Source organism: Thalassophryne amazonica, chromosome 6, assembly GCF_902500255.1.
Source record: "Thalassophryne amazonica chromosome 6, fThaAma1.1, whole genome shotgun sequence".
NCBI lineage: Eukaryota > Metazoa > Chordata > Actinopteri > Batrachoidiformes > Batrachoididae > Thalassophryne > Thalassophryne amazonica.
In genome coordinates this window covers 21,278,805-21,305,724 of record NC_047108.1, presented here as the reverse complement: position 1 = coordinate 21,305,724, position 26,920 = coordinate 21,278,805, and the positions used below count along the sequence as shown (strand labels likewise).

General features: G+C 43.8%; 1 protein-coding gene across 1 annotated transcript in view; it reads right to left on the bottom strand.

Annotated features, from left to right (window-relative positions):
• Window positions 1-26,920, bottom strand: part of LOC117511945 (myosin-7B-like) — a 239,631-nt gene that overhangs the window by 32,254 nt on the left and 180,457 nt on the right. The window contains exons 36-39 of the mRNA XM_034171880.1: window positions 25,689-25,875; window positions 10,643-10,852; window positions 8,298-8,423; window positions 5,338-5,428 (exon numbers count right to left, since the gene is read on the bottom strand). Of these exons, the coding sequence (XP_034027771.1) occupies window positions 5,338-5,428; window positions 8,298-8,423; window positions 10,643-10,852; window positions 25,689-25,875 (614 nt within the window). The remainder of the gene's footprint in view (window positions 1-5,337; window positions 5,429-8,297; window positions 8,424-10,642; window positions 10,853-25,688; window positions 25,876-26,920) is intronic.

Sequence of the window (26,920 nt, the reverse complement as noted above, 5' to 3'; positions counted from 1 at the left end):
GTACTGCTGGCCCACTACCAAAGGGCGCCCTGCCTGAAGTACGGGTTTCAGGCACGAGAGGGCGCTGCTGCCTCATCAACTATGACAGCTGTCACCAATCACCTGGTCATCACACACAAAAGCCGGACAACATCTCCACCTCGTCGCCGAGATATCATCTACCTCCACGGTAAATTCTCAGCCGTTGTTGTGCTGATGCACGTTACTTGTTTTCGTGTTTGTTGAACTGTTTGCAGGTGTCTTGCTCGCTACTTTCAGCTGGAGGCTGGGTTCGCGGATGGTGGAGGAGTGACGCACTTCACTCCGAACTCCGAACTTCAATAAGTAGGAATACAGACTCTGCATAAACTGGGTTTTTGAGGTGGAGGTGTCTTTCCCACCCGACTAATACAAGAAGAACTTGCTGTTTACTGGGTGTGTTTTCCACACACTCATTACTTCTGTCTTCTGCTTCCTGCCAGCAGTACCAGATCCGACAGTCGGAGACCGTGACCACCTGGGGACTCAGGACTTGGCGGCTCCAGTATCCTTCGGGTTCGGTGGCAGTGGAAATCGTGTGGGATCCGGTTCTACTCGGGATGGACGTCTCCTATCCTCAAGCCTACCCACACGTCACCTTGAATATTTTGATTGTGATCCAAATTCTATGTTTGTCTGTATTCTCGTTGTGCACATTTCACAACAGTAAAGTGTTGTATTTCTGGCTCATCTATTGTCCGTTCATTTACACCCCCTGTTGTGGGTCCGTGTCATTACACTTTCCCAACAGGATATCTCGGCCATCGTCATGGATCCCGAGGGGCGTCAACCATCTGTTGGACAGCCGGGCGGGCACTAGATGGCACCCTTCTCCCTTTAATCACACACAAGACACTACCTGTGACTCTGGTGGTTTCTGGGAATCATCGGGAGGAGATTGAGTTTTTTGTGACTCCTTCTACCTCCCGCGTGATTTTGGGCTTCCCATGGATGATTAAACACAATCCCCGGACTGATTGGCCGTCTGGGGTTGTGGCTCAGTGGAGCAAAACCTGTCACCGGGAATGTCTAGGATCCTCGGTTCCGCCCAGTTTGACCGCTAACGAGGAGGTTAAAGTCCCCCCCAATCTGGTGGCGGTGCCAGCCGAGTACCATGATCTTTACGTCAGCAAAGATCTGGCACTCACTCTTCCCCCGCACCGTCTGTATGATTGCGTCATTGATTTGATCCCGGGCGTTGAGTACCCGTCCAGCAGGCTGTACAATCTCTCACGCCCAGAGCGCGAATCAATGGAGACCTACATCCGGGATTCATTAGCTGCCAGGCTAATCCGGAATTCCACCTCCCCGATGGGTGCTGGTTTCTTTTTTGTGGGCAAGAAAGACGGCGGACTCCGTCCATGCATTGATTACAGAGGGCTGAACGAGATTAAGGTTCGCAATCGATACCCGTTGCCCCTGTTAGATTCGGTGTTCATGCCCCTGCATGGAGCCAAAATCTTCTCAAAGTTGGATCTTAGGAATGCGTACCACCTGGTTCAGATCCGGAAGGGAGACGAGTGGAAGACGGCATTTAACACCCCATTAGGTCACTTTGAGTACCTGGTCATGCCGTTCGGCCTCACCAACGCCCCCGCGACGTTTCAGGCTTTGGTAAATGACGTCTTGCGGGACTTCCTGCACCAATTCGTCTGCGTATACCTAGACGATATTCTTATCTTTTCCCCAGATCCTGAGACCCATGTCCAGCATGTACGTCAGGTCCTGCAGAACCGGCTGTTTGTAAAGGGCGAGAAGTGCGAGTTCCACTGCACTTCTTTGTCCTTCCTGGGGTTCATAATCTCCTCCAACTCCATCGCCTCTGACCCGGCCAAGGTTGCAGCGGTGAGAGACTGCCCCAACCGACAAGCCGCAGGAAGCTGCAACAGTTCCTCAGCTTTGCGAATTTCTACAGGAGGTTCATTAAGGGCTACAGTCAGGTAGTTAGCCCCCTGACAGCTCTAACCTCCTCCAAAGTACCATTTACCAGGTCGGATCGGTGCGAGGCCGCGTTTAGGGAGTTGAAATGCCGGTTTGCGACTGCACCAGTTCTGGAGCAGCCCGATCCTAGCTGCCAGTTTGTGGTTGAAGTGGATGCCTCGGACTCAGGGATAGGAGCCGTGCTGTCCCAGAGCGGGGAGTCCGATGAGATACTCCACCCTTGTGCCTATTTTTCACACAGGTTGACCCCAGCTGAGCGGAACTATGACGTGGGCAATCGGGAACTCCTTGCGGTGAAAGAGGCTCTTGAGGAGTGGAGACATCTGTTAGAGGGAGCCGCGGTGCCATTTACGGTTTTCACGGACCACCGGAACCTGGAGTATATCAGGACCGCCAAGCGGCTGAACCCCAGGCAAGCCCGCTGGTCATTGTTCTTCAGGCGTTTTGACTTCCGGATCACCTACCACCCCGGGACCAAGAACCAAAGATCGGATGCCCTGTCCCGGGTTCACGAAGTCGAAGTCAAAACTGAGCTGTCGGATCCGCTGGAATCCATCCTGCCCGAGTCCACTATTGTGGCCACCCTCACCTGGGACGTGGAGAAGACCGTCCGGGAGGCCCTGGCATGGAACCCAGACCCAGGGAACGGACCGAAGAACCGCCTCTACGTCCCACCAGAGGCCAGAGCTGCCGTCCTGGACTTCTGTCACGGTTCCAAACTCTCCTGCCATCCAGGGGTGCGAAGGACTGTGGCAGTGGTCCGGCAGCGCTTCTGGTGGGCATCCATGGAAGCCGACATCCGGGACTATGTCCAGGCCTGCACCACCTGCGCCAGGGGAAAAGCTGACCATCAACGGGCACAGGCACTCCTCCAGCCTTTACCTGTGCCCCATCACCCCTGGTCCCACATCGGCCTGTCCCGGGACATGACTACCATCCTCACGATAGTGGACCGATTCTCCAAGGCGGCCCACTTCGTGGCCCTCCCGAAGCTCCCTATGGCCCAGGAGACAGCAGACCTCCTGGTCCACCACGTCGTCCGTCTGCATGGGATACCCGTGGACATCATCTCGGATCGAGGTCCCCAGTTCTCCTCTCAAGTCTGGAGGAGTTTCTGCCCAGAACTGGGGGCCACCATGAGCCTCTCGTCCGAGTATCACCCGCAGACCAACGGACAGGCAGAACGGGCCAACCAGGAACTGGAGCAAGCCCTGCGCTGTGTGACGTCCGCGCACCCGACGGCCTGGTGTGAACATCTGGCCGGGATCGAGTACGCGCATAACAGCCAGGTGTCCTCTGCCACCGGCCTCTCCTCGTTTGAGGTGTGTCTGGGGTACCAGCCCCCATTGTTTCCTGTGGTGGAGGGAGAGGCCGGTGTACCCTCGGTCCAGGCCCACCCGTGGAGGTGCCATCGGGTGTGGCGCACCGCCCGTTCTGCCTTGTTGAAAGCCTGGACGAGGGCCAAAGCCCATGCAGATCGCCGGCGTTCCCCGGCCCCTGCATACCAGCCCGGGCAGGAGGTATGGCTTTCCACAAAGGATGTTCCTCTCCAAGAGGACTCCCCAAAACTCAAAGACAGGTACATTGGACCATTTCGGATCCTCAAAGTCATCAGTCCTGCCGCAGAGAAGCTCCAGCTCCCAGCTTCACTGCGGATCCACCTGGTTTTTCATGTCTCCAGAGTGAAACCATATCACACCTCACCCCTCTGTGCTCCCGGACCGGCGCCGCCTCCTGCCCGGATCATCGACGGTGAGCCGGCTTGGACTGTGCGTCGGCCCCTGGACATCCACCGGAAGGGCCGGGGTTTCCAGTACTTGGTGGACTGGGAAGGTTATGGACCCGAAGAACGCTCCTGGGTGAAGAGGAGCTTCATCCTGGATCCGGCCCTCCTGGCCGATTTCTACCATCGCCATCCCAACAAGCCTGGTCGGGCGCCAGGAGGCGCCCGTTGAGGGGGGGGTCCTGTTGTGTGGGCTGCTGAAGAGGAGGTACTGCTGGCCCACTACCAAAGGGCGCCCTGCCTGAAGTGCGGGCTTCAGGCACGAGAGGGCGCTGCCACCTCACAGGAACAGCCAGGGTGACAGCTGTCACTCATCAACTATGACAGCTGTCACCAATCACCTGGTCATCAGCCACACACACAAAAGCCGGACGACATCTCCAGCTCGTCGCCGAGATGTCATCTACCTTCACGGTAAATTCTCAGCCGTTGTGCTCACGCACGTTACTTGTTTTCGTGTTTGTTGAACTGTTTGCAGGTGTCATGCTCGCTACTTTCAGCTGGAGGCTGGGTTCGCGGATGGTGGAGGAGTGACGCACTTCACTCCTCACTCCGAACTTCGTAGGAATACAGACTCTGCATAAACTGGGTTTTTGAGGTGGAGGTGTCTTTCCCACCCGACTAATACAAGAAGAACTTGCTGACTGTTTACTGGATGTGTTTTCCACACACTCATTACTTCTGTCTTCTGCTTCCTGCCAGCAGTACCAGATCCGACAGTCGGAGACGGTGACCACCTGGGGACTCAGGACTTGGCGGCTCCAGTATCCTTCGGGTTCGGTGGCAGTGGAAATCGTGTGGGATCCGGTTCTACTCGGGACGGACGTCTCCTATCCTCGAGCCTACCCCCACGTCACCTTATATATTTTGATTGTGATCCAAATTCTATGTTTGTCTGTATTTTCGTTGTGCACATTTCACAACAGTAAAGTGTTGTATTTTTGGCTCATCTATTGTCCGTTCATTTACGCCCCCTGTTGTGGGTCCGTGTCATTACACTTTCCCAACATTTATATTACAAACACACAGTTTTACATTCCAAACACAGTGTTATATTACAATGACACAGCATTACACCACAAAGACACAGCGTTACATTACACACAGTGTTACATTACAAACAGTGTTATGTCACAAAGACACAGCATTACAACACAAAGATACAGTGTCACGTTCCAAACACATAGTTACATTTCAAATGCACAGTGTTATGTTACAAACACACCGCTTTACATTACAAACACACAGTGTTATGTCACACAAACATAAAGTGTTACATTACAGACACACAGTGTTACGTCACAAAGTGTTACACTACAAACACAGTGTTACATTACAGACATGCAGTGTTATTTCACAAAGACACAGTATTACACCATAAAGATGCAGTGTTACATTACAAACACAAAGTGATACATTGCAGACACACAGTGTTATTTCACAAACACATGGCGTTACATTACAAAGACACAGTGTTACATTACAAACCCACAGCGTTATGTCACAAAGATACAGTGTTACATCATAGAGACTTGGTGCTACATCACAGCTGCTCAATGCATAAATAATTTACTGAACAAAGTTTGATTTTGTACCTTTGACTGTTGTCTCCATGTTCTTCTTCATTCTCTCCAACATGTTGCTGCTGTCCTGCTCTTTCTTCAGCTCCTCTGCCATCAGCACCGCCTTGTGAAGACAACAATGGTTAGTCTGTACAGAGTGAAAACTAGAGTTCGCAGAGATTAGTTTAATTCCTAAAGTGGTGTTTTCACATTTGGTGCTGATTCTGCAACAACTCGATGAAAGTTTAGAATTAACTCTGACCTGAAGTACGTTGTGAGGTCAAATGGATATGTTGTGGCATTTTTAGTTATGACAGGCCTGTTGCCTCATAACCAGAAGGTTGTGGGTTAAAAGCCAACCTGAAGCCTCACTCACTCACTCATCTTCATCCGCTCACTCCAAATAAAGGTCACAGCTAGCAGTCTTAGGGCATGAGGGTGGGGTTCACCCTACACGGGATGCCAGTCTGTCACAGAGACACGTAAAGACAAACACATTTACCCCTATGGACAATTTAGAGTTTCCAGTCTATGGAGGAGTAGCGTAACTGGCCAGGGTCATCCTTGGCTTGTTTGTCTTTGTTGATAGAACACATTGTTTCTCCAAGGCCATGACTAAACATCCGATCATGGCCCGGACTAGTCAAAGACCATGTTCCTGGTATGAATTATGTTTACCTGGCTCTCTGAGTGTGGACACCAGAAGACTTGGGGGTACATTGCATGCGGTAATCATTGGGGTTTCTTCAGGTGCATCTGTTTTCTGCTTCAACTGTAATTCAATCTCTCTCTGCATCATATGAACTGATGCCTGGTGCTTGTTGCTTTGCCTGTCTCATACAACCCCTGGCAAAAATTATGGAATCACCGGCCTCGGAGGATGTTCATTCAGTTGTTTAATTTTGTAGAAAAAAAGCAGATCACAGACATGACACAAAACTAAAGTAATTTCAAATGGCAACTTTCTGGCTTTAAGAAACACTATAAGAAATCAAGAAAAAAATTGTGGCAGTCAGTAACGGTTACTTTTTTAGACCAAGCAGAGGGAAAAAAATATGGACTCACTCAATTCTGAGGAATAAATTATGGAATCTTTCCTGTAAATTTTCATCCCCAAAACTAACACCTGCATCAAATCAGATCTGCTCATTAGTCTGCATCTAAAAAGGAGTGATCACACCTTGGAGAGCTGTTGCACCAAGTGGACTGACATGAATCATGGCTCCAACACGAGAGATGTCAATTGAAACAAAGGAGAGGATTATCAAACTCTTAAAAGAGGGTAAATCATCACGCAATGTTGCAAAAGATGGTTGGTTGTTCACAGTCAGCTGTGTCTAAACTCTGGACCAAATACAAACAACATGGGAAGGTTGTTAAAGGCAAACATACTGGTAGACCAAGGAAGACATCAAGCGTCAAGACAGAAAAATTAAAGCAATATGTCTCAAAAATCAAAAATGCATAACAAAACAAATGAGGAACGAATGGGAGGAAACTGGAGTCAACGTCTGTGACCGAACTGTAAGAAACCGCCTAAAGGAAATGGGATTTACATACAGAAAAGCTAAACGAAAGCCATCATTAACACCTAAACAGAAAAAAACAAGGTTACAATGGGCTAAGGAAAAGCAATCATGGACTGTGGATGACTGGATGAAAGTCATATTCAGTGATGCATCTCGAATCTGCATTGGGCAAGGTGATGATGCTGGAACTTTTGTTTGGTGCCGTTCCAATGAGACTTATAAAGATGACTGCCTGAAGAGAACATGTAAATGTCCACAGTCATTGATGATATGGGGCTGCATGTCAGGTAAAGGCACTGGGGAGATGGCTGTCATTACATCATCAATAAATGCACAAGTTTATGTTGATATTTTGGACACTTTTCTTATCCCATCAATTGAAAGGATGTTTGGGGATGATGAAATCATTTTTCAAGATGATAATGCATCTTGCCATAGAGCAAGAACTGTGAAAACATTCCTTGCAAAAGACACATAGGGTTAATGTCATGGCCTGCAAATAGTCCGGATCTTAATCCAATTGAAAATCTTTGGTGGAAGTTGAAGAAAATGGTCCATGACAAGGCTCCAACCTGCAAAGCTGATCTGGCAACAACAATCAGAGAAAGTTGGAGCCAGATTGATGAAGAGTACTGTTTGTCACTCATTAAGTCCATGCCTCAGAGACTGCAAGCTGTTATAAAAGCCAGAGGTGGTGCAACAAAATACTAGTGATGTGTTGGAGCGTTCTTTTGTTTTTCATGATTCCATAATTTTTTCCTCAGAATTGAGTGATTCCATATTTTTTTTCCCTCTGCTTGGTCTAAAAAATGTAACCGTTACTGACTGCCACAATTTTTTTTCCTGATTTCTTATAGTGTTTCTTAAAGCCAGAAAGTTGCCATTTGAAATGACTTTAGTTTTGTGTCATGTCTGTGATCTGCTTTTTTTCGACATAATTAAACAACTGAATGAACATCCTCCGAGGCCGGTGATTCCATAATTTTTGCCAGGGGTTGTATTCATGGCTGACATCATGGGAAAAATTCCACAACACAGTCCACCTAACCTGCATGTCTTTGGATGTGGGAGGAAGTCAGAGCACCCAGAGGGAACTCACACAAACACAGGGAGAACATGCAAACTTCACACAGAAAGGCCACAGGTGGGAATCGATCCCATGACGTTCTTGCTGTGAGGCAACAGTGCTAACCAATAAGCCACTAACTGAAACCTGTGTCTATCTACTCTACATAGTGTTAAAAATTTTACTGCTGGAATTTTACACTCCAAACTGGCATCGTGTTATCTTTTGAACAGTGTAAACTGAGCTGACAGTGTGGAAATGTACTCTACAACTATGTAAGAGTTCATTTAACACTGACTGTTTTACATAATGAAGCAGCATTATATCAACAGCTGAACCATCTCAGGGTTTGGGTCATGGGTTTTGAACAAGGTCAGAGGTCATGAGCGGGGACTGACATCACTGATGGCCTTCTTGGCTTTCTCCTCTGCACTGAAGTTCTCGTGCATCACTTCATCAACCTCTCCTGTCAGGACAGACACGTCTGACTCCAGTTTCCTCTTCTGGTTCAGCAGGCCAGCATTCTGCAGAGCAAGAAGCATATAAATCATCAATACAGTGATTGATTGATTGTCAATTCAGTCTTCTCATGGACTGAGTTATGGTCTGGATGTGAACTTCATCCACACTTTGTTTATTGCATCAAAATCGTTCAAGTTCAAACTTTTCCAGTTATTGATTAGATCCTGAAGGACTTCCAGGGTCCTCTGGAACCTGTTCTCAGTTCTCTTAACATGCACGTAAGATGCTGATCATACAGCCAGTTCATTGATAATGTAATAAACCAATCAAACAAATCCTGATGAGTCAGCTGATGTGTCAGCAAAAGGCTGCTGATTAATTAATGTAACAGTCCACTAGTCATGATAGATGGATGAGATTTATTGTCATTACAAGTGCAACAACAATGAGATTATGTCCACACTCACATTTCCACAGACAAACAGCAATTAATCCACAATTATTACTTGTTTACCGTAATAATGGCCCACATCAGAATTAAGACAACACATATACATTTGACATTGTTTATGTGCACTAAACATGAAACAGTCCGTTTTCCAAATTGAGGCGATGTGAGTGTGTGGTAGCCGCTGCAACAGGAGTCGCACCGCTGCTAGCTTGGGGGGAACAGGTGGCATGAGCGGTGGCTAGGATGGGGTGTGTGATGGGGGGCAGGAGGGGAGGTAGGAGGGAAAGTGGAGCATGCTTCAGTCTTTGTCCATATGTGAGTCTGTCTGTCCTTGTGTACTGGAGTAAGAGAGATAAGGAGGCAGCCAATCTTCCCAAGGCCGTAGAAATTCTTCTGGAGGAAAAACAATGGGCATTTTATCCTTGAGAGGCTGATAAGCCTGCCGTGTTTGTGGTTGAGCAGTGAAAAACACTTTTCCAACTTCATATGAACAAACCAAATCCCAATTATGAAAATTCCCCAGCCTCTGAAATCTTCAACTTCTCCTGCAAGGCACGCATTTGCTCCAAGATGTTATCCAAATTGCGTCTGAGTTCAAGGGTTAACGCAGTCTGAGAATGCATCGCCTTGCCCAACTCATTAATCATGACGGACAAGCGAGGGGTCATGGTTTTGGCGGCAGCTGTCTTGCCAATCTTCCGGTAGGTCAGGGCAGCATATAAGCCAATAAGTACCAGCCCTCCTACTATGAATCCAAATATGAATAAATCCTCGACGTCCTCCACAGAGAAAGGCACAAAGCATGCGACCCACCAAGCCTCCCAGGCGTCGAGAACATAGCCCGCAGGGTAAGTTCCATCCGGGCATGCAGGGTCCCCCAGCCCTGATTTTCTTGTAGAAAAAATGGTGTCAATAGCGTTCAGAGACCAGCTGATCAATTCCATGATTAATCCAATATAGTCTGAAGAATTTACAGCCTGGTGAAGTAGGGACTTTGAAGGTTGGAGCAGAGGATAGAGGAGAAAGGAGGAGATGCGACCGCCCTCGCCGGAGTCCCAAGCTGAAAAATGAGTCAGTTTGTCCACCAGGAGTTCATTCAGCCATTAAGGACAATCAACAATGAGTCATTAAATAATCATTAATCATGAAATCAGTCATAATCAATCACTTAATTCAAATATTGAACAACTAATCAATCACTAAAAATCTAATCAATCACTGAGGATTTAATCAATAACTAAAGATCTAACCAATCACAGAGGATCTAATCAAGCACTGAAGATCTAATGAATCTCTGAGGATCTAATCAATCACTAAAGATCTTTTCAATCACTGAGGATGTAATTAATCACCAGGGATTTAATCAATCACTAAAGATCTAATCGATTATTGAGCAACTAATCAATCACTGAGGATTTAATCAATCAATGAAGGCCTAATCAATCACTAAAGAGCTAATCAATTATTAAACAACTACACTCACTCTCACTCACTCATCTTCAACCACTTAGTCCAATTAAGGGTCGCGGGGGGGCTGGAGCCTCAATCACTGAGGATTTAATCAATACCTAAAGATCTAATCAGTCACAGAGGAACTAATCAAGCACTGATATTCTAATCAATCCCTTAAGATCCAATCAATCACTCAGCATTAAATCAATCACTGAGGAACTAATCAATCACTGAAGCTTTAATCAATCAATGAGTATTTAATCAATCACTAAAGATTTAATCAGTCACTGAGGATTGAATCAATAACTGCAGATCTAATCAATCACGGAAAATCTAATCAATCACTGAAGACCTCAAGAAACTTTGTGTCGTCCATACCTGAGTGTTGAGAATGTTGGCTCTTTCTGAGACCTCAAGGAACTCGTGTTCCACCACCTTACGAGAGCGGTCGGTTTGTTCCAGGATCCCATGCAGTTCTTCTTTTTCCAGCAACATCAAGGAATAGCGCCGCTCCAACAGGCCAGTCTGTTCTCGCAGCTGATTGGTCAGCTGAACTTTGTCATCCAGCTCCAGCTGCTGCTGCTTCACCTGAAACAAGATACACGTGACCTCACCACATGAACCAGGAGCCACAGACAAAAACAAGAAACATGTGACATCACAACCTGAACCAGGACCTACCAAGAAAAACATGATACACATGTCACCATGTGAACCAGGAGCCACAGACAGAAACAAGTGTAGTGCATGGCCTCGATTCACAATAATTAAATAAATACATTAATGCTGTCTCAACGAAAACAAGTTTTGAACTGCAGACAAAGACTGTGTTTTCCCTCTCAGCTGAGAAATTCCTAAGTCATCTGGAGATCTTAACATAAGCTTGGAGACATCCCCCATGGGCCAACACTGGGATTCACAGCAAAACAAAACTGTAATTCAAAGTTCTTCAAAGAGGAGCCCTTGCCTTTTTATCAGTGAATTTTCAGTCATTATGAATTACATGACATTATAATGACTTTTTTCTGGTTCCGGAGCACAGCGGTGTTCTGCTGTATCTGTTAGCTGTTTGAACTGAGCTGTTTGAGTTCTTTGAATTAACAGTCTTTTTCAAGACTTTTTTACTTTTTTTTACTTTTTCACCGTGCTCCAACGCCTAAAGAAGACCTCTAACGGTCGAAGCATCGCGACGGAGCTCTTTTATCAGCTAACCTTCATCAGCGTTGGCAAGCTAACTAGCTTGCTAACGCTTTCGTTTTTATTTTTATTTTATTTTTTAGCACTGTTGTCGTGCTGCTCCACAGCCTGTTCAGTGGATTTTTTTTTTTTTTTTTTTTGGCGCTGTTGTCGTGCGTTACCTGTGCTGCTCCACAGCCTGTCCAGTGGATTTTTATTTATTTTTTTTTTAAGCACTGTTGTCATGTGTTACCTGTGCTGCTCCACAGCCTGTTCAGTGGATTTTTATTTTATTTTTTACCACTGTTGTCGTGTGTTACCTGTGCTGCTCCACAGCCTGTCCAGTGGATTTTTATTTTTTTTTTTTTTAAGCACTGTTGTCATGTGTTACCTGTGCTGCTCCACAGCCTGTTCAGTGGATTTTTATTTTATTTTTTACCACTGTTGTCGTGTGTTACCTGTGCTGCTCCACAGCCTGTCCAGTGGATTTTGATTTTTATTTTATTTTTTTGGGCGCTGTTGTCGTGCGTTACCTGTGCTGCTCCACAGCCTGTCCAGTGGATTTTTATTTAGCGCTGTTGTCATGCGTTGCCTGTGCTGCTCCACAGCCTGTCCAGTGGATTTTTATTTTTATTTTATTTTATTTTTTAGCACTGTTGTTGTGCGTTACCTGTGCTGCTCCACAGCCTGTCCAGTGGATTTTTATTTTGTTTTAGCACTGTTGTTGTGCATTACCTGTGCTGCTCCACAGCCTGTCTAGTGGATTTTTATTTTGTTTTAGCACTGTTGTTGTGCGTTACCTGTGCTGCTCCACAGCCTGTCTAGTGGATTTCTATTTTGTTTTAGCACTGTTGTCGTGCGTTACCTGTGCTGCTCCACAGCCTGTCTAGTGGATTTTTATTTTGTTTTAGCACTGTTGTCGTGCGTTACCTGTGCTGCTCCACAGCCTGTCTAGTGGATTTTTATTTTGTTTTAGCACTGTTGTCGTGCGTTACCTGTGCTGCTCCACAGCCTGTCTAGTGGATTTTTATTTTGTTTTAGCACTGTTGTCGTGCGTTACCTGTGCTGCTCCACAGCCTGTCTAGTGGATTTTTATTTTGTTTTAGCACTGTTGTCGTGCGTTACCTGTGCTGCTCCACAGCCTGTCTAGTGGATTTTTATTTTGTTTTAGCACTGTTGTCGTGCGTTACCTGTGCTGCTCCACAGCCTGTCTAGTGGATTTTTATTTTGTTTTAGCACTGTTGTCGTGCGTTACCTGTGCTGCTCCACAGCCTGTCTAGTGGATTTTTATTTTGTTTTAGCACTGTTGTTGTGCGTTACCTGTGCTGCTCCACAGCCTGTCTAGTGGATTTTTATTTTGTTTTAGCACTGTTGTCGTGCGTTACCTGTGCTGCTCCACAGCCTGTCTAGTGGATTTTTATTTTGTTTTAGCACTGTTGTTGTGCGTTACCTGTGCTGCTCCACAGCCTGTCTAGTGGATTTCTATTTTGTTTTAGCACTGTTGTCGTGCGTTACCTGTGCTGCTCCACAGCCTGTCTAGTGGATTTTTATTTTGTTTTAGCACTGTTGTCGTGCGTTGCCTGTGCTGCTCCACAGCCTGTCCAGTGGATTTTTATTTTTATTTTATTTTATTTTTTAGCACTGTTGTTGTGCATTACCTGTGCTGCTCCACAGCCTGTCCAGTGGATTTTTATTTTTATTTTATTTTATTTTTTAGCACTGTTGTTGTGCGTTACCTGTGCTGCTCCACAGCCTGTCTAGTGGATTTTTATTTTATTTTAGCACTGTTGTCGTGCGTTACCTGTGCTGCTCCACAGCCTGTCTAGTGGATTTTTATTTTGTTTTAGCACTGTTGTCGTGCGTTGCCTGTGCTGCTCCACAGCCTGTCCAGTGGATTTTTATTTTTATTTTATTTTATTTTTTAGCACTGTTGTTGTGCGTTACCTGTGCTGCTCCACAGCCTGTCTAGTGGATTTTTATTTTATTTTAGCACTGTTGTCGTGCGTTACCTGTGCTGCTCCACAGCCTGTCTAGTGTCGGATTCCCTGTTTGGGAATCCGCTAGCTTAGCGTAGCTACTAGCTCTTAGCCGTTTTAGCATGGCGGCTTCTCCTGTCTCTCCCGTACTTTTCTGCTCTGGGTGTGAAATGTTTAGTTATTCCTCGGCCTCTTTTAGCAGTAACGGTACATGTAATAAGTGCAGCTTATTCGTAGCTTTGGAGGCCAGGCTGGGCGAATTGGAGGCTCGGCTCCGCACCGTGGAAAATTCTACAGCTAGCCAGGCCCCTGTAGTCGGTGCGGACCAAGGTAGCTTAGCCGCCGTTAGTTCCCCCCTGGCAGACCCCGTGCAGTCGGGAAGGCAGGCTGACTGGGTGACTGTGAGGAGGAAGCGTAGCCCTAAACAGAAGCCCCGTGTACACCGTCAACCCGTTCACATCTCTAACCGTTTTTCCCCACTCGACGATACACTCGCCGAGGATCAAACTCTGGTTATTGGCGACTCTGTTTTGAGAAATGTGAAGTTAGCGACACCAGCAACCATTGTCAATTGTCTTCCGGGGGCCAGAGCAGGCGACATCGAAGGACATTTGAAATTGCTGGCTAAGGCTAAGCGTAAATTTGGTAAGATTGTAATTCACGTCGGCAGTAATGACACTCGGTTACGCCAATCGGAGGTCACTAAAATTAGCATTGAATTGGTGTGTAACTTTGCAAAAACAATGTCGGACTCTGTAGTTTTCTCTGGGCCCCTCCCCAATCAGACCGGGAGTGACATGTTTAGCCGCATGTTCTCCTTGAATTGCTGGCTGTCTGAGTGGTGTCCAAAAAATGAGGTGGGCTTCATTGATAATTGGCAAAGCTTCTGGGGAAAACCTGGTCTTGTTAGGAGAGACGTCATCCATCCCACTTTAGAGGGAGCAGCTCTCATTTCTAGAAATCTGGCCAATTTTTTGGATCCTCCAAACTGTGACTGTCTAGCGTTGGGACCAGGAGGCAGAGCTGTGGTCTTATACACCTCTCTGCAGCTTCTCTCCCCCTGCCATCCCCTCATTACCCCATCCCCGTAGAGACGGTGCCTGCTCCCAGACCACCAATAACCAGCAAAATCTATTTAAGCATAAAAATTCAAAAAGAAAAAATAATATAGCACCTTCAATTGCACCACAGACTAAAACAGTTAAATGTGGTCTATTAAACATTAGGTCTCTTTCTTCTAAGTCCCTGTTGGTAAATGATATAATAATTGATCAACGTATTGATTTATTCTGCCTAACAGAACTTGGTTACAGCAGGATGAATATGTTAGTTTAAATGAGTCAACACCCCCGAGTCACACTAACTGTCAGAATGCTCGTAGCACGGGCCGGGGCGGAGGATTAGCAGCAATCTTCCATTCCAGCTTATTAATTAATCAAAAACCTAGACAGAGCTTTAATTCATTTGAAAGCTTGTATCTTAGTCTTGTCCATCCAAATTGGAAGTCCCAAAAACCAGTTTTATTTGTTATTATCTATCGTCCACCTGGTCGTTACTGTGAGTTTCTCTGTGAATTTTCAGACCTTTTGTCTGACTTAGTGCTTAGCTCAGATAAGATAATTATAGTGGGGCGATTTTAACATCCACACAGATGCTGAGAATGACAGCCTCAACACTTCATTTAATCTATTATTAGACTCTATCGGCTTTGCTCAAAAAGTAAATGAGTCCACCCACCACTTTAATCATATTTTAGATCTTGTTCTGACTTATGGTATGGAAATAGAAGACTTAACAGTATTCCCTGAAAACTCCCTTTTGTCTGATCATTTTTAATAACATTTACATTTACCCTGATGGACTACCCAGCAGTGGGGAATAAGTTTCATTACACTAGAAGTCTTTCAGAAAGCGCTGTAACTAGGTTTAAGGATATGATTCCTTCTTTATGTTCTCTAATGTCATATACCAACACAGAGCAGAGTAGCTACCTAAACTCTGTAAGGGAGTTAGAGTATCTTGTCAATAGTTTTACATCCTCATTGAAGACAACTTTGGATGCTGTAGCTCCTCTGAAAAAGAGAGCTTTAAATCAGAAGTGTCTGACTCCGTGGTATAACTCACAAACTCGTAGCTTAAAGCAGATAACCCGTAAGTTGGAGAGGAAATGGCGTCTCACTAATTTAGAAGATCTTCACTTAGCCTGGAAAAAGAGTTTGTTGCTCTATAAGAAAGCCCTTCGTGAAGCTAGGACATCTTTCTACTCATCACTAATTGAAGAAAATAAGAACAACCCCAGGTTTCTTTTCAGCACTGTAGCCAGGCTGACAAAGAGTCAGAGCTCTATTGAGCTGAGTATTCCATTAACTTTAACTAGTAATGACTTCATGACTTTCTTTGCTAACAAAATTTTGACTATTAGAGAAAAAATTACTCATAACCATCCCAAAGATGTATCGTTATCTTTGGCTGCTTTCAGTGATGCCGGTATTTGGTTAGACTCTTTCTCTCCGATTGTTCTGTCTGAGTTATTTTCATTAGTTACTTCATCCAAACCATCAACATGCTTATTAGACCCCATTCCTGCCAGGCTGCTCAAGGAAGTCCTACCATTATTTAATGCTTCAATCTTAAATATGATCAATCTATCTTTGTTAGTTGGTTATGTACCACAGGCCTTTAAGGTGGCAGTAATTAAACCATTACTTAAAAAGCCATCACTTGACCCAGCTATCTTAGCTAATTATAGGCCAATCTCCAACCTTCCTTTTCTCTCAAGATTCTTGAGAGGGTAGTTGTAAAACAGCTAACTGATCACCTGCAGAGGAATGGTCTATTTGAAGAGTTTCAGTCAGGTTTTAGAATTCATCATAGTACAGAAACAGCATTAGTGAAGGTTACAAATGATCTTCTTATGGCTTCGGACAGTGGACTTATCTCTGTGCTTGTTCTGTTGGACCTCAGTGCTGCTTTTGATACTGTTGACCATAAAATTTTATTACAGAGATTAGAGCATGTCATAGGTATTAAAGGCATTGCGCTGCGGTGGTTTGAATCATATTTGTCTAATAGATTACAGTTTGTTCATGTAAATGGGGAATCTTCTTCACAGACTAAAGTTAATTATGGAGTTCCACAAGGTTCTGTGCTAGGACCAATTTTATTCACTTTATACATGCTTCCCTTGGGCAGTATTATTAGACGGTATTGCTTAAATTTTCATTGTTACGCAGATGATACCCAGCTTTATCTATCCATGAAGCCAGAGGATACGCACCAATTAGCTAAACTGCAGGATTGTCTTACAGACATAAAGACATGGATGACCTCTAATTTCCTGCTTTTAAACTCAGATAAAACTGAAGTTATTGTACTTGGCCCCACAAATCTTAGAAGCATGGTGTCTAACCAGATCGTTACTCTGGATGGCATTTCCCTGATCTCTAGTAATACTGTGAGAAATCTTGGAGTTATTTTTGATCAGGATATGTCATTCAAAGCGCATATTAAACAAATATGTAGGACTGCCTTTTTGCATTTACGCAATATCTCTAAAATCAGAAAGGTCTTGTCTCAGAGTGATGCTGAAAAACTAATTCATGCATTTGTTTCCTCTAGGCTGGACTATTGTAATTCATTATTATCAGGTTGTCCTAAAAGTTCCCTAAAAAGCCTTCAGTTGGTTCAGAATGCTGCAGCTAGAGTACTGATGGGGACTAGCAGGAGAGAGCATATCTCACCCGTGTTGGCCTCCCTTCATTGGCTTCCTGTTAATGCTAGAATAGAATTTAAAATTCTTCTTCTTACTTATAAGGTTTTGAATAATCAGGTCCCATCTTATCTTAGGGACCTCATAGTACCATATTACCCCATTAGAGCGCTTCGCTCTCAGACTGCGGGCTTACTTGTAGTTCCTAGGGTTTGTAAGAGTAGAATGGGAGGCAGAGCCTTCAGCTTTCAGGCTCCTCTCCTGTGGAACCAGCTCCCAATTCAGATCAGGGAGACAGATACCCTCTCTACTTTTAAGATTAGGCTTAAAACTTTCCTTTTCGCTAAGGCTTATAGTTAGGGCTGGATCGGGTGACCCTGGACCATCCCTTGGTTATGTTGCTTTAGACGTAGACTGTGTTTCATAATTATTGTATGGCCTTGCCTTGCAATGTGGAGCGCCTTGGGGCAACTGTTTGTTGTGATTTGGCGCTATACAAGAAAAAAGTTGATTGATTGATTGATTGATAATGTCTTCACGTCATTATACGTCACATCAGAGTTTCTCCAGGCCAGGAGAACCCACCGTTATGGCCTCACGCTAAGGCCAGAACCTCTCAAGACTGCAAAACTTTCCCCACAACAAGACATGGCCACAAATCTTTGAGGTTTCACATCCAGCTATTATACTTAGGTCTAAGCAAAGGAAAATGCCTTTTGTTTAAAATTAAAAAGAATTGCATCAGTATTTCTTTTATTCATATCTAAAGACTTCTAATGCTGTTTGTATTAATTAATCAAACAAAATTCTTTGCATATAATAATTCCATTTAATTGATATGTGTTCCTCCTGATGTGTGTTTAAATGTGATCTTTCTGTCTGCATTATGTTGATGGTGAAGTATTCTGTTTATCCAAAGGATGTGTTTAAGTGACGATTAATAATGTGTCTCCATTTGAGCGTCTTAGAACAATATTATACCAAAATAGTTAATGCGTTTAAATAATTGAATCATTTGTGTCTGCACTGTGACCAGTGACCACTGTGACTGTAGTTTTCTGTGAAACTACACACACCCGAAATGGGTGGAGTTTGGTGACGTCAGTCCCCTTTAAAAAGTTAGAACAGAGTCTTGCCGCTCTCTCTTCTCCGCCAGCAATGCTTCTTCTTTTTCTTCTCTCTCTTCTTTGTTAAACATTTAATTTTTATTCTTGGGCCAAGGCCCCATTGCTAATCTAAGCAAAGATAAGCTAAAGCTACAACATGGCATTCATTCTTTGTTCACTTTTGATCATTTTAACAACGTTTTAACCTGTCGCTTTAAGATGCGTCAAGTCTTTTGAATTTTTAAGAGAACTTCCGGGTTGAACGTTTCAAATTAATAGCGAATTTACAGAAAAGCGACTCTCCTTTTCTGTCAGCTATTTTTTTTTCAATGCTTTTAAAGTTTTATTTTTTTCTAAATTCACAAAGATTTTTAATCTGGCTCCAACAAACTTTTACAAACTACCAGAAACCATTTTCAACAAACACCTTCCGCCTCTGGGTTCCTGCAAGCTGACGACGGTGCTGATTTCAAACCATCAGCCATCCTGTCCGTAAAGCCAACACAAGCCTTTGGGATCACCTGGGGAGACCGCTGAGTTAACCCCTTGACCCAAGCGAGCACGACGGACGGACGGACGGACGGACGGACGGACGGACGGACCCCTCCAAACCACCATTTCAACGGACCAGCTAAGTGACCCTGTTAAAGGTTCCAGGAAAGGGTTTGCTGTCAATGGATACAAAGTGGCTTCCTTTTAAGCATATTCATATGTTTGTTTAATATTTTTCTTAATAACTGGCTTCAAATTTCATCATTAAATTCTAATCAGATTTATTCACTTAAAGTCTTTAAGCTTTATCTCTCTCTCTCTTTCAACGTCTCATGAGTTAGTAAGAACTTAGTTAATCACTGTCCACAAAAATGCCAGTAAACTGTTCATTTCTTGTGTACTTGTAAAGAAATTGTAAATATTCCTGCTGTGGTTCATTTTGTGTTCAGAAGGAAACCCTTGGTCAATTGTATTGTGAATTCAGACTTTCAGATCAGAGACTGATTAATTGAGACTAATTTAATTAAATTGAGACTGTTTAATTCATTTGAGACTGATAAATTAATGAATGTTTAAATTAAAGTACCTATGCTATAAATAGTGGTGCCCCGAGTAATAATTAAATAATAAGTACAGACAGGGGAAAAAGAAAAAAATAAAGAAAAGTATTAAACCCTAAATTGTTAATTATTTTGGTGACTCATGAGATGGGACCTAATCTGATCTAATTCAATTTGGGAGTTTAACTGCTTATTCACTACCCTCTTATGGTGCTCTGGTGTGAGCTGATCGAGATTTAAGTAAATTGTTAAATTTATTGGTGCTCCCGTGTGGAGGCTTTATTAAATATCCACTATATATATTTATTGGTGCCCGCGTGTGACGTTTTATTTAATAATTTGGTTACCTCTTTATGGTCCCCCGTTCCGAGGCTTTGTAATTTTGTTACATCTTTTGGTGCTTCCCTCTGAGGCCTGAATATCTGTAAATTTGCTACACAAGATACAAGTGACATCACGACTTGAACCAGGACCTACAAACAAAAACAAGATACATATATCTTCAAGACCTGAACCAGGAGCCACTGACAAATACAAGATACACATGACGTCACCACATGACCCAGGAGCCACAGAGAAAATCAAGATACACGTGACATCACCAGATGAACCAGGAACCACAAACAAAACAAGATACACATGATGTCACCACATGAACCAGGAGCCACTAAAAACAACAAGATATACGTGATGTCACCACCTGAACCAGGAGCCACCGACAAACTCAAGATACATGTGATGTCACCATGTAAACCAGGAGGCACGGCAAAAAAACAAGACACACATGACATCACCACATGAACCGGGAGCCACCAACAATAACAAGACATATGTGACATCACCATGTGCACCAGGAGCCACAGACAAATCAAGATAAACGTGATGTCACCACGTGAAACAGAAGCCACTGACAAATACAGGATAGGCGTGATGTCACCACGTGAACCATTAGCTGCCTACAAAAACAGGATACAGGTCACATGACCACGTGAACCACGAGCCACCGACAAAAACAGGATACACATGATGTAACAATGTGAACCATTTACTAGTGGTTAGCTTTCATTAGCAGTAACCTTTTTCTAGCAGTTAGCTTGCGTAAACTAGGTCGACTTCACCCCCCCATTTCTTTCATAACTGTTTTTACCAGTGTAATACTTCTGTTAGTTTTTCAGGATAACTGCTGTGATAACTGCTGCTCATTATTTTACTCTTGTGTTATTCTTAGGAGTGGTTATCATGTTCACTAGCGGTTAGGTTGTGTTAGCTAGGTTAACTTCCCCCCTCCCCATTTCTTTAATATTTCTGTTAGTTTTGCAGTGTAACTGTTGTGAATTTTAGCTCATTATTTTACTCCTGTGTGAACCTTAAGAGTGGTTAGCAAATTTGTTAGCGGTTAGCTCGCGTTTGCTTGGCTATACTCTTGAATTTTCTGGTGCACAAAGTACACTACTTTACACTTTACATATATCCTGCGTGATGCTGGCAGATAGGGTGGCTCTTTTAGAGAGCCGTGTCCATAACCGAGGACAGCTTCTTCGCTTTTTTCAATTTATTTCAATTAATTTTCATTTATATAGCGCCAAACCACAACAGAGTTGCCTTAAGTAAGGTCTAACCTTACCAACCCCCAGAGAAAGAACACAAGTGACAGTGGTAAGAAAAAACTCCCTCTGAGGAAGAAACCCCAAGCAGACCAGACTCAAAGGGGTGACCTTCTGCTTGGGCCATGCTACCGACACAAATTACAAAACAATTCACGAAACGAATATACAGGAAATGTTGCCGGTGCACAGGACGGGGGGTTGCAGAAACAGACCCCACACCTATCTCTGGATGGAGCTGCACCTCAAACAGAGAGAAAAAAACAGAATCAGGCATCAGAAAGACAACAAATACAGTATAATTTGTCAGCATTAAGCAACAAGAAAAACAGAAGAAACACTAAGGTGATCGCCGGCCACTAGCCATAAGCTTCACTAAAAGACGCAGAATTTAGATAAAGTTGAGGCAGACACCCGCTCCGTTTACTAATAGAATGAAGCATAGTAACATACTATGTCAGTATGCTAGACATATGAAAGGGAAAATAAGTGCATCTTAAGTCTGGACTTGAAAGTCTCAACAGAATCTGACTGTTTCATTGATACAGGGAGCTCATTCCACAGAACAGGGTCATGATGAGAGAAAGCTCTGTGATCCACAGACTTTTATTCACCCTAGGGACAAAAGGTAGTCCTGCACCCTGAGAACGCAGAGCCCGTGTCGGTAGATAGAGTAGTGTTCAGAATAATAGTAGTGCTATGTGACTAAATACCAGTAGATTCAGTAGATTCTCACAAATCCAACAAGACCAAGCATTCATGATATGCACACTCTTAAGGCTATGAAATTGGGCTATTAGTAAAAAAAAAAGTAGAAAAGGGGGTGTTCACAATAATAGTAGTGTGCCATTCAGTCAGTGAGTTCATCAGTTTTGTGGAACAAACAGGTGTAAATCAGGTGTCCCCTATTTAAGGATGAAGCCAGCACCTGTTGAACATGCTTTTCTCTTTGAAAACCTGAGGAAAATGGGATGTTCAAGACATTGTTCAGCGTAGTTTGATTAAAACGTTGATTGGAGAGTGGAAAACGTATACGCAGGTGCAAAAAATTACAGGTTCTTCATCTTAAATGATCTCCAATGCTTTAAAATGCACAAAAAAAAAAGAGATGCGTGGAAGAAAACAGAAAGCAACCATCAAAATGGATAGAAGAATAACCAGAATGGCAAAGGCTCACCCATTGATCAGCTCCAGGATGATCAAAGACAGTCTGGAGTTACCTGTAAGTGCTGTGACAGTTAGAAGATGCCTGTGTGAAGCTAATTTATTTGTAAGAATCCCCTGCAAAGTCCCTCTGTTAAATAAAAGACATGTGCAGAAGAGGTTACAATTTGCCAAAGAACACATCAACTGGCCTAAAGAGAAATGGAGAAATATTTTGTGGATTGATGAGAGTAAAATTGTTCTTTTTGGGTCCAAGGGCCACAGACAGTTTGTGAGACGACCCCCAAACTCTGAATTCAAGCCACAGTTCACAGTGAAGACAGTGAATCATGGTGGTGCAAGCATCATGATATGGGCATGTTTCTCCTACTATGATGTTGGGCCTATATATCGCATACCAGGTATCATGGATCAGTTTGGATATGTCAAAATACTTGAAGAGGTCATGTTGCCTTATGCTGAAGAGGACATGCCTTGAAATGGGTGCTTCAACAAGACAATGACCCCAAGCACACTAGTAAACGAGCAAAATCTTGGTTCCAAACCAACAAAATTAATGTTTTGGAATGGCCTGCCCAATCCCCGGACCTAAATCCAATTGAGAACTTGTGGGGTGACATCAAAATTGTGGAATGTTGTTAAAGAATATTGGAGTGGAATAACAGCTGAAAGGTGCAACAAGTTGGATGACTCCGTGCCTTGAAGATGTGAATAAATCATGAAAAACTGTGGTTATACAACTAAATACTAAAAAGCAGTCCTCGTAATATCTCTAATGTGGAGGTCAAAGGACAACATAGGATCAAAAATTACCCCAAGATTCATCACTTTGTCAGTGTGATGTATAACACACGAGCGTAGGCTAAGCGTTAGCTGGTCAAATTGATGCCAGTGTCACACTGGACCAAGAACCATCATTTCAGTCTTATCAGAGTTTACAGTTTTAGCAGTGAAAGGTAATCCCAAAACAACAACTGCAATATGTAGGTGCTATATAAAGGGAGAAAAGCAGGTGGCCTTAGATGGACCCCTGTGTAACCCCAAATTTCATGTCACTAATGTTAGTGGTAGTGCTATTCTACAGGACACAGTGAGAACGATTGGTGAGGTATGATGTCAACCATACAAGGACAATCCCAGTAATCCTAAAATGATTCTCCAGCCTATCGAGTAGAATATGAGGATTCACGGTATCAAACGCAGTATAAAGATCAGCACAAGAACTGTAGTGCTGTCCGAATCCACTGCAAGCAGAAGATCATTTCCCACTTTAGTGAGAGCCGTCTCTGTGGAATGATATTTTATAAAAGCAGACTGTAGTGGCTCAAAAACATTATTCTCAGTAAAGTGGTCCACGAGCTGCCATGAAACCAGTTTTTCCAGAATTTTAGAGCAAAATGATAGATTTGATATCGGCCTATAGTTTTTCAATATATATCAAGATTGGATTTCTTAAGTAATGGTTTGATCACTGCAGATTTGAAACATTTAAGAACAGATCCAGAAGTTAATGAGAGATTAATAATTTCCAGCACAGTCGGCCCAAGTGTGGACCACAGGTCTTTAAACAGTTTTGTTGTTATAGGATCAAATAAGCAGGTTGTGGTTTTTGTAGACGTTACAAGTTTTGTCAGCACATGTAGTGAGATACTGTCAAATTCTGTAAATCTAGGTGGTACCTTAGTAATGGCACCCACCTCAATAGCAGGGTGTACTGGCTGGGTTAAGGTATACTGGAATATGTTTAACCTAATGTCTTCTATTTTCTTCTGGAATTGATCCAATTAATCTTGTGCTGTAAAAGGAAAGAGACTTACAGGTGGTTGTCCATGAATAAGTGTTGTCACCGTGTCAAACAAGAACTTTGAGTTATGCTTGTTTTTGTTGATCAAATCAGAGTAATAGTTCCGCTTTGTAGCCAGTAATGCATGCTTATAGTCTAAGATAGCATCATGCCACACGTGGTGGAATAGTTCTAATTTTGAACTACGCCATTTCCGTTCTAGAGCTCTAGCCTTATGCTTGAGGTCATGCAAGTAATCACTGAAACAAGGTGACTGTGTTTTGGGGGGGGCATGGTTTTAATAAAGGTGGCGCAATCATATCGAGTGTAGTTTTGAGCACTGAGTTTAAACTATCCATAAGACTGTCTACTGATTGGGCATTTTCCAAAGGTGAAGCAAAGACATCAGGCAGTCTAGTTTTGAGTTCAGTTGTAGTTGAGGAGTTGATGCGTCGCTGCAGTGATAAATAAGGTTGTTGTTCCATTAAACACGGCAGCGAAACTGTAAACCTAATAAGTGAGTGATCAGAGACCACTGATGCAAGAGGCATAATGTCAATATTTATGACAGTAATACCACGTGCGAGAACCAAATCCAGGGTATTTCCACTAATGTGTGTCGAGTCCTTGAATGCACTGCTGAAATCCTCATGCATCCAGAATTTCCATAAATGATTTGCAGAAGGGATCAGAAGGCTTATTTATATGAATGTTAAAGTCACAAATAATCAGAATGTTATCTGCACTAGTTGAGAAGTTAGAGATGAGCGCAACAAATTCACCTAAGAATTCAGAGAATGCGCCAGGGGACCTATATACAGTGACAAAATAATACAGCTGATTTTTATTCTTCTGACCTTGGCAATACTTAGCATTGTGGGCAGAGCGGAGAATCAGATGTTCAAATGCATTATATTTGTGACACCCAACAGCTAATAAGCTAAACCTAGATTTATAAATAAGAGCAACAGCCCTGCCTCACTTCGCATCACGACGGACGTGACTAAATGTGTATGCCGGTGGGCAGGCCTCATTTAAGGGGAGGACAGCTGTAGGTTTAAGCCAGGTTTTACATAACCCGATCATATCTAAGTGATGAGCCATAATTAGATCATTAATCAGCAATGGTTTTGAAGATAGTGATCTTATGTTAATGAGACCCAGATGAAGGACCTCGGTGGGACTGACAGTTGGACTGTTTGGATTTAGGGGTGGTTCCACAGTAGCATACATAAGATCCCTGGAAGTAGGTTTAGGTTTTTTAGACATTCCAAATAAATAGTTGATATTGCTGGAACAACCAACAGGTTGTCCTCAATTTCAATGTCATCCAATGTAGTAATGGGCATTAAATTTTGCAAAGCATATTCCTCTTTGATATTATGGACATGTCTACGGAAACAGGCCACAGCCTCAACTTGATGAATTTCCCTCCCTGGCACATAAACCACACTATCACCATCGTGGATTTTCTGCACTAATTTCCCTGCTAAGCTAATGGATTCCGTCATAAGCCTTGCGGGGTCTCTAATCACCCGTTCCATGACCTGCTGTAAAATAAGTTGTATGTGTGGTGTTGCTGGAACCTTCTGAAGGTTCTAAGTCAACATGACGGATCGAAACTCCACGTCACAAACACAAAATCACTTTGCATAAAACACAGGGAAAAGACAAGAGTTTTGAGTTCGAGCTCGTAGATTGAAGCGGTGTTCAGAGCTTTCAGACATGATCAGGCTGATACATCCAGCTGGTGTGAAACAAAATTTTACTTACAGCAGATTTAAAGTTTAGCTGATCTGTTGTTTTTTTGTTTTCTGTCTCCAGGACCAGATGGGATGAGGGATCAGGGAATACCTGAGTCTGTAGGTTTCTGATGATCCTCTGGCTCTCAGCTGCCTGTCTGTTGGCATGACCCAGCTGAACCTCCATCTCATTCAGGTCCACCTCCATCCTCTTCCTCAGCCGGACTGCCTCACTACGACTGCGACCCTCTGCCTCCACACTGGCCTGCATGGTGTCTAAGGCATGCTGGTGGATCCTCCTGGTGGACAGAACAAGCATTACCACTGGCTACAACTTTTTATTTTACGCCATCTTCCTACAACACTGAGAGTATCAAGAACCACGGCTTTAAACTTTGGAATCTAGACCATCACCCACTTCTAACTTCACCTAACTGCTCGGTCTGAACATATGGAAAAATTTACCAAAGGTGATGATGACATCATTACTTCAGCTTTCTCCAAGATCAGATAGACAAAGAAACAACCTGGAATGTAGATTGTATTTTATGGGGTCTTTACAGTGTAGAAGCCATTTTTGCCATTTTGAATCTCTTGAGAAGATAAGAAGATGGGACAATCCCTAAGTCAGTGCTACAAAAGTTCAACAAAATGACTCAAACTCAAAGGATTCCATGTGGTCAACTGGCTCCCATAAGTGTCTGACTGTATCTGGTACCTCAGACTGTAGTTCCTGTGTGTGGCCCTGACTGTATCTGATACCTCAGGCTGTAGTTCCTGTGTGTGGTCCTGACCGTATCTGATACCTCGGGCTGCAGTTCCTGTGTATGGTCCTGACTGTATCTGATACCTCAGATTGTAGCTCTGTGTGTGGTGCTGACTGTATCTGGGACTTCAGGCTGTAGCACCTGTGTGTGTGTGTGTGTGTGTGTGTGTGTGTGTGTGTGTGTGTGTGTGTGTGTGTGTGTGTGTGTGTGTGTGTGTGTGTGTGTGTGTGTGTGTGTGGCCCTGACTGTATCTGGTCCCCAGGCTGTAGTTCCTGGGTGTGGTCCTGACTGTATCCGGGACTTCAGACTGTAGATCCTGTGTGTGGCCCTGACTGTATATGGTACCTCAGACTGTAGCTCCTGTGTGTGGCCCTGACTGTATCTGGTACCCCAGGCTGTAGTTCCTGTGTGTGTGGTCCTGACTGTATCTGGTCCCTCAGGCTGTAGTTCCTGTGTGTGGCCCTGACTGTATCTGGTCCCTCAGGCTGTAGTTCCTGTGTGTGGCCCTGATTGTATCTGGACCCTCAGACTGTAGTTCCTGTGTGTGGTCCTGACCGTATCTGGTACCTCAGGCTGT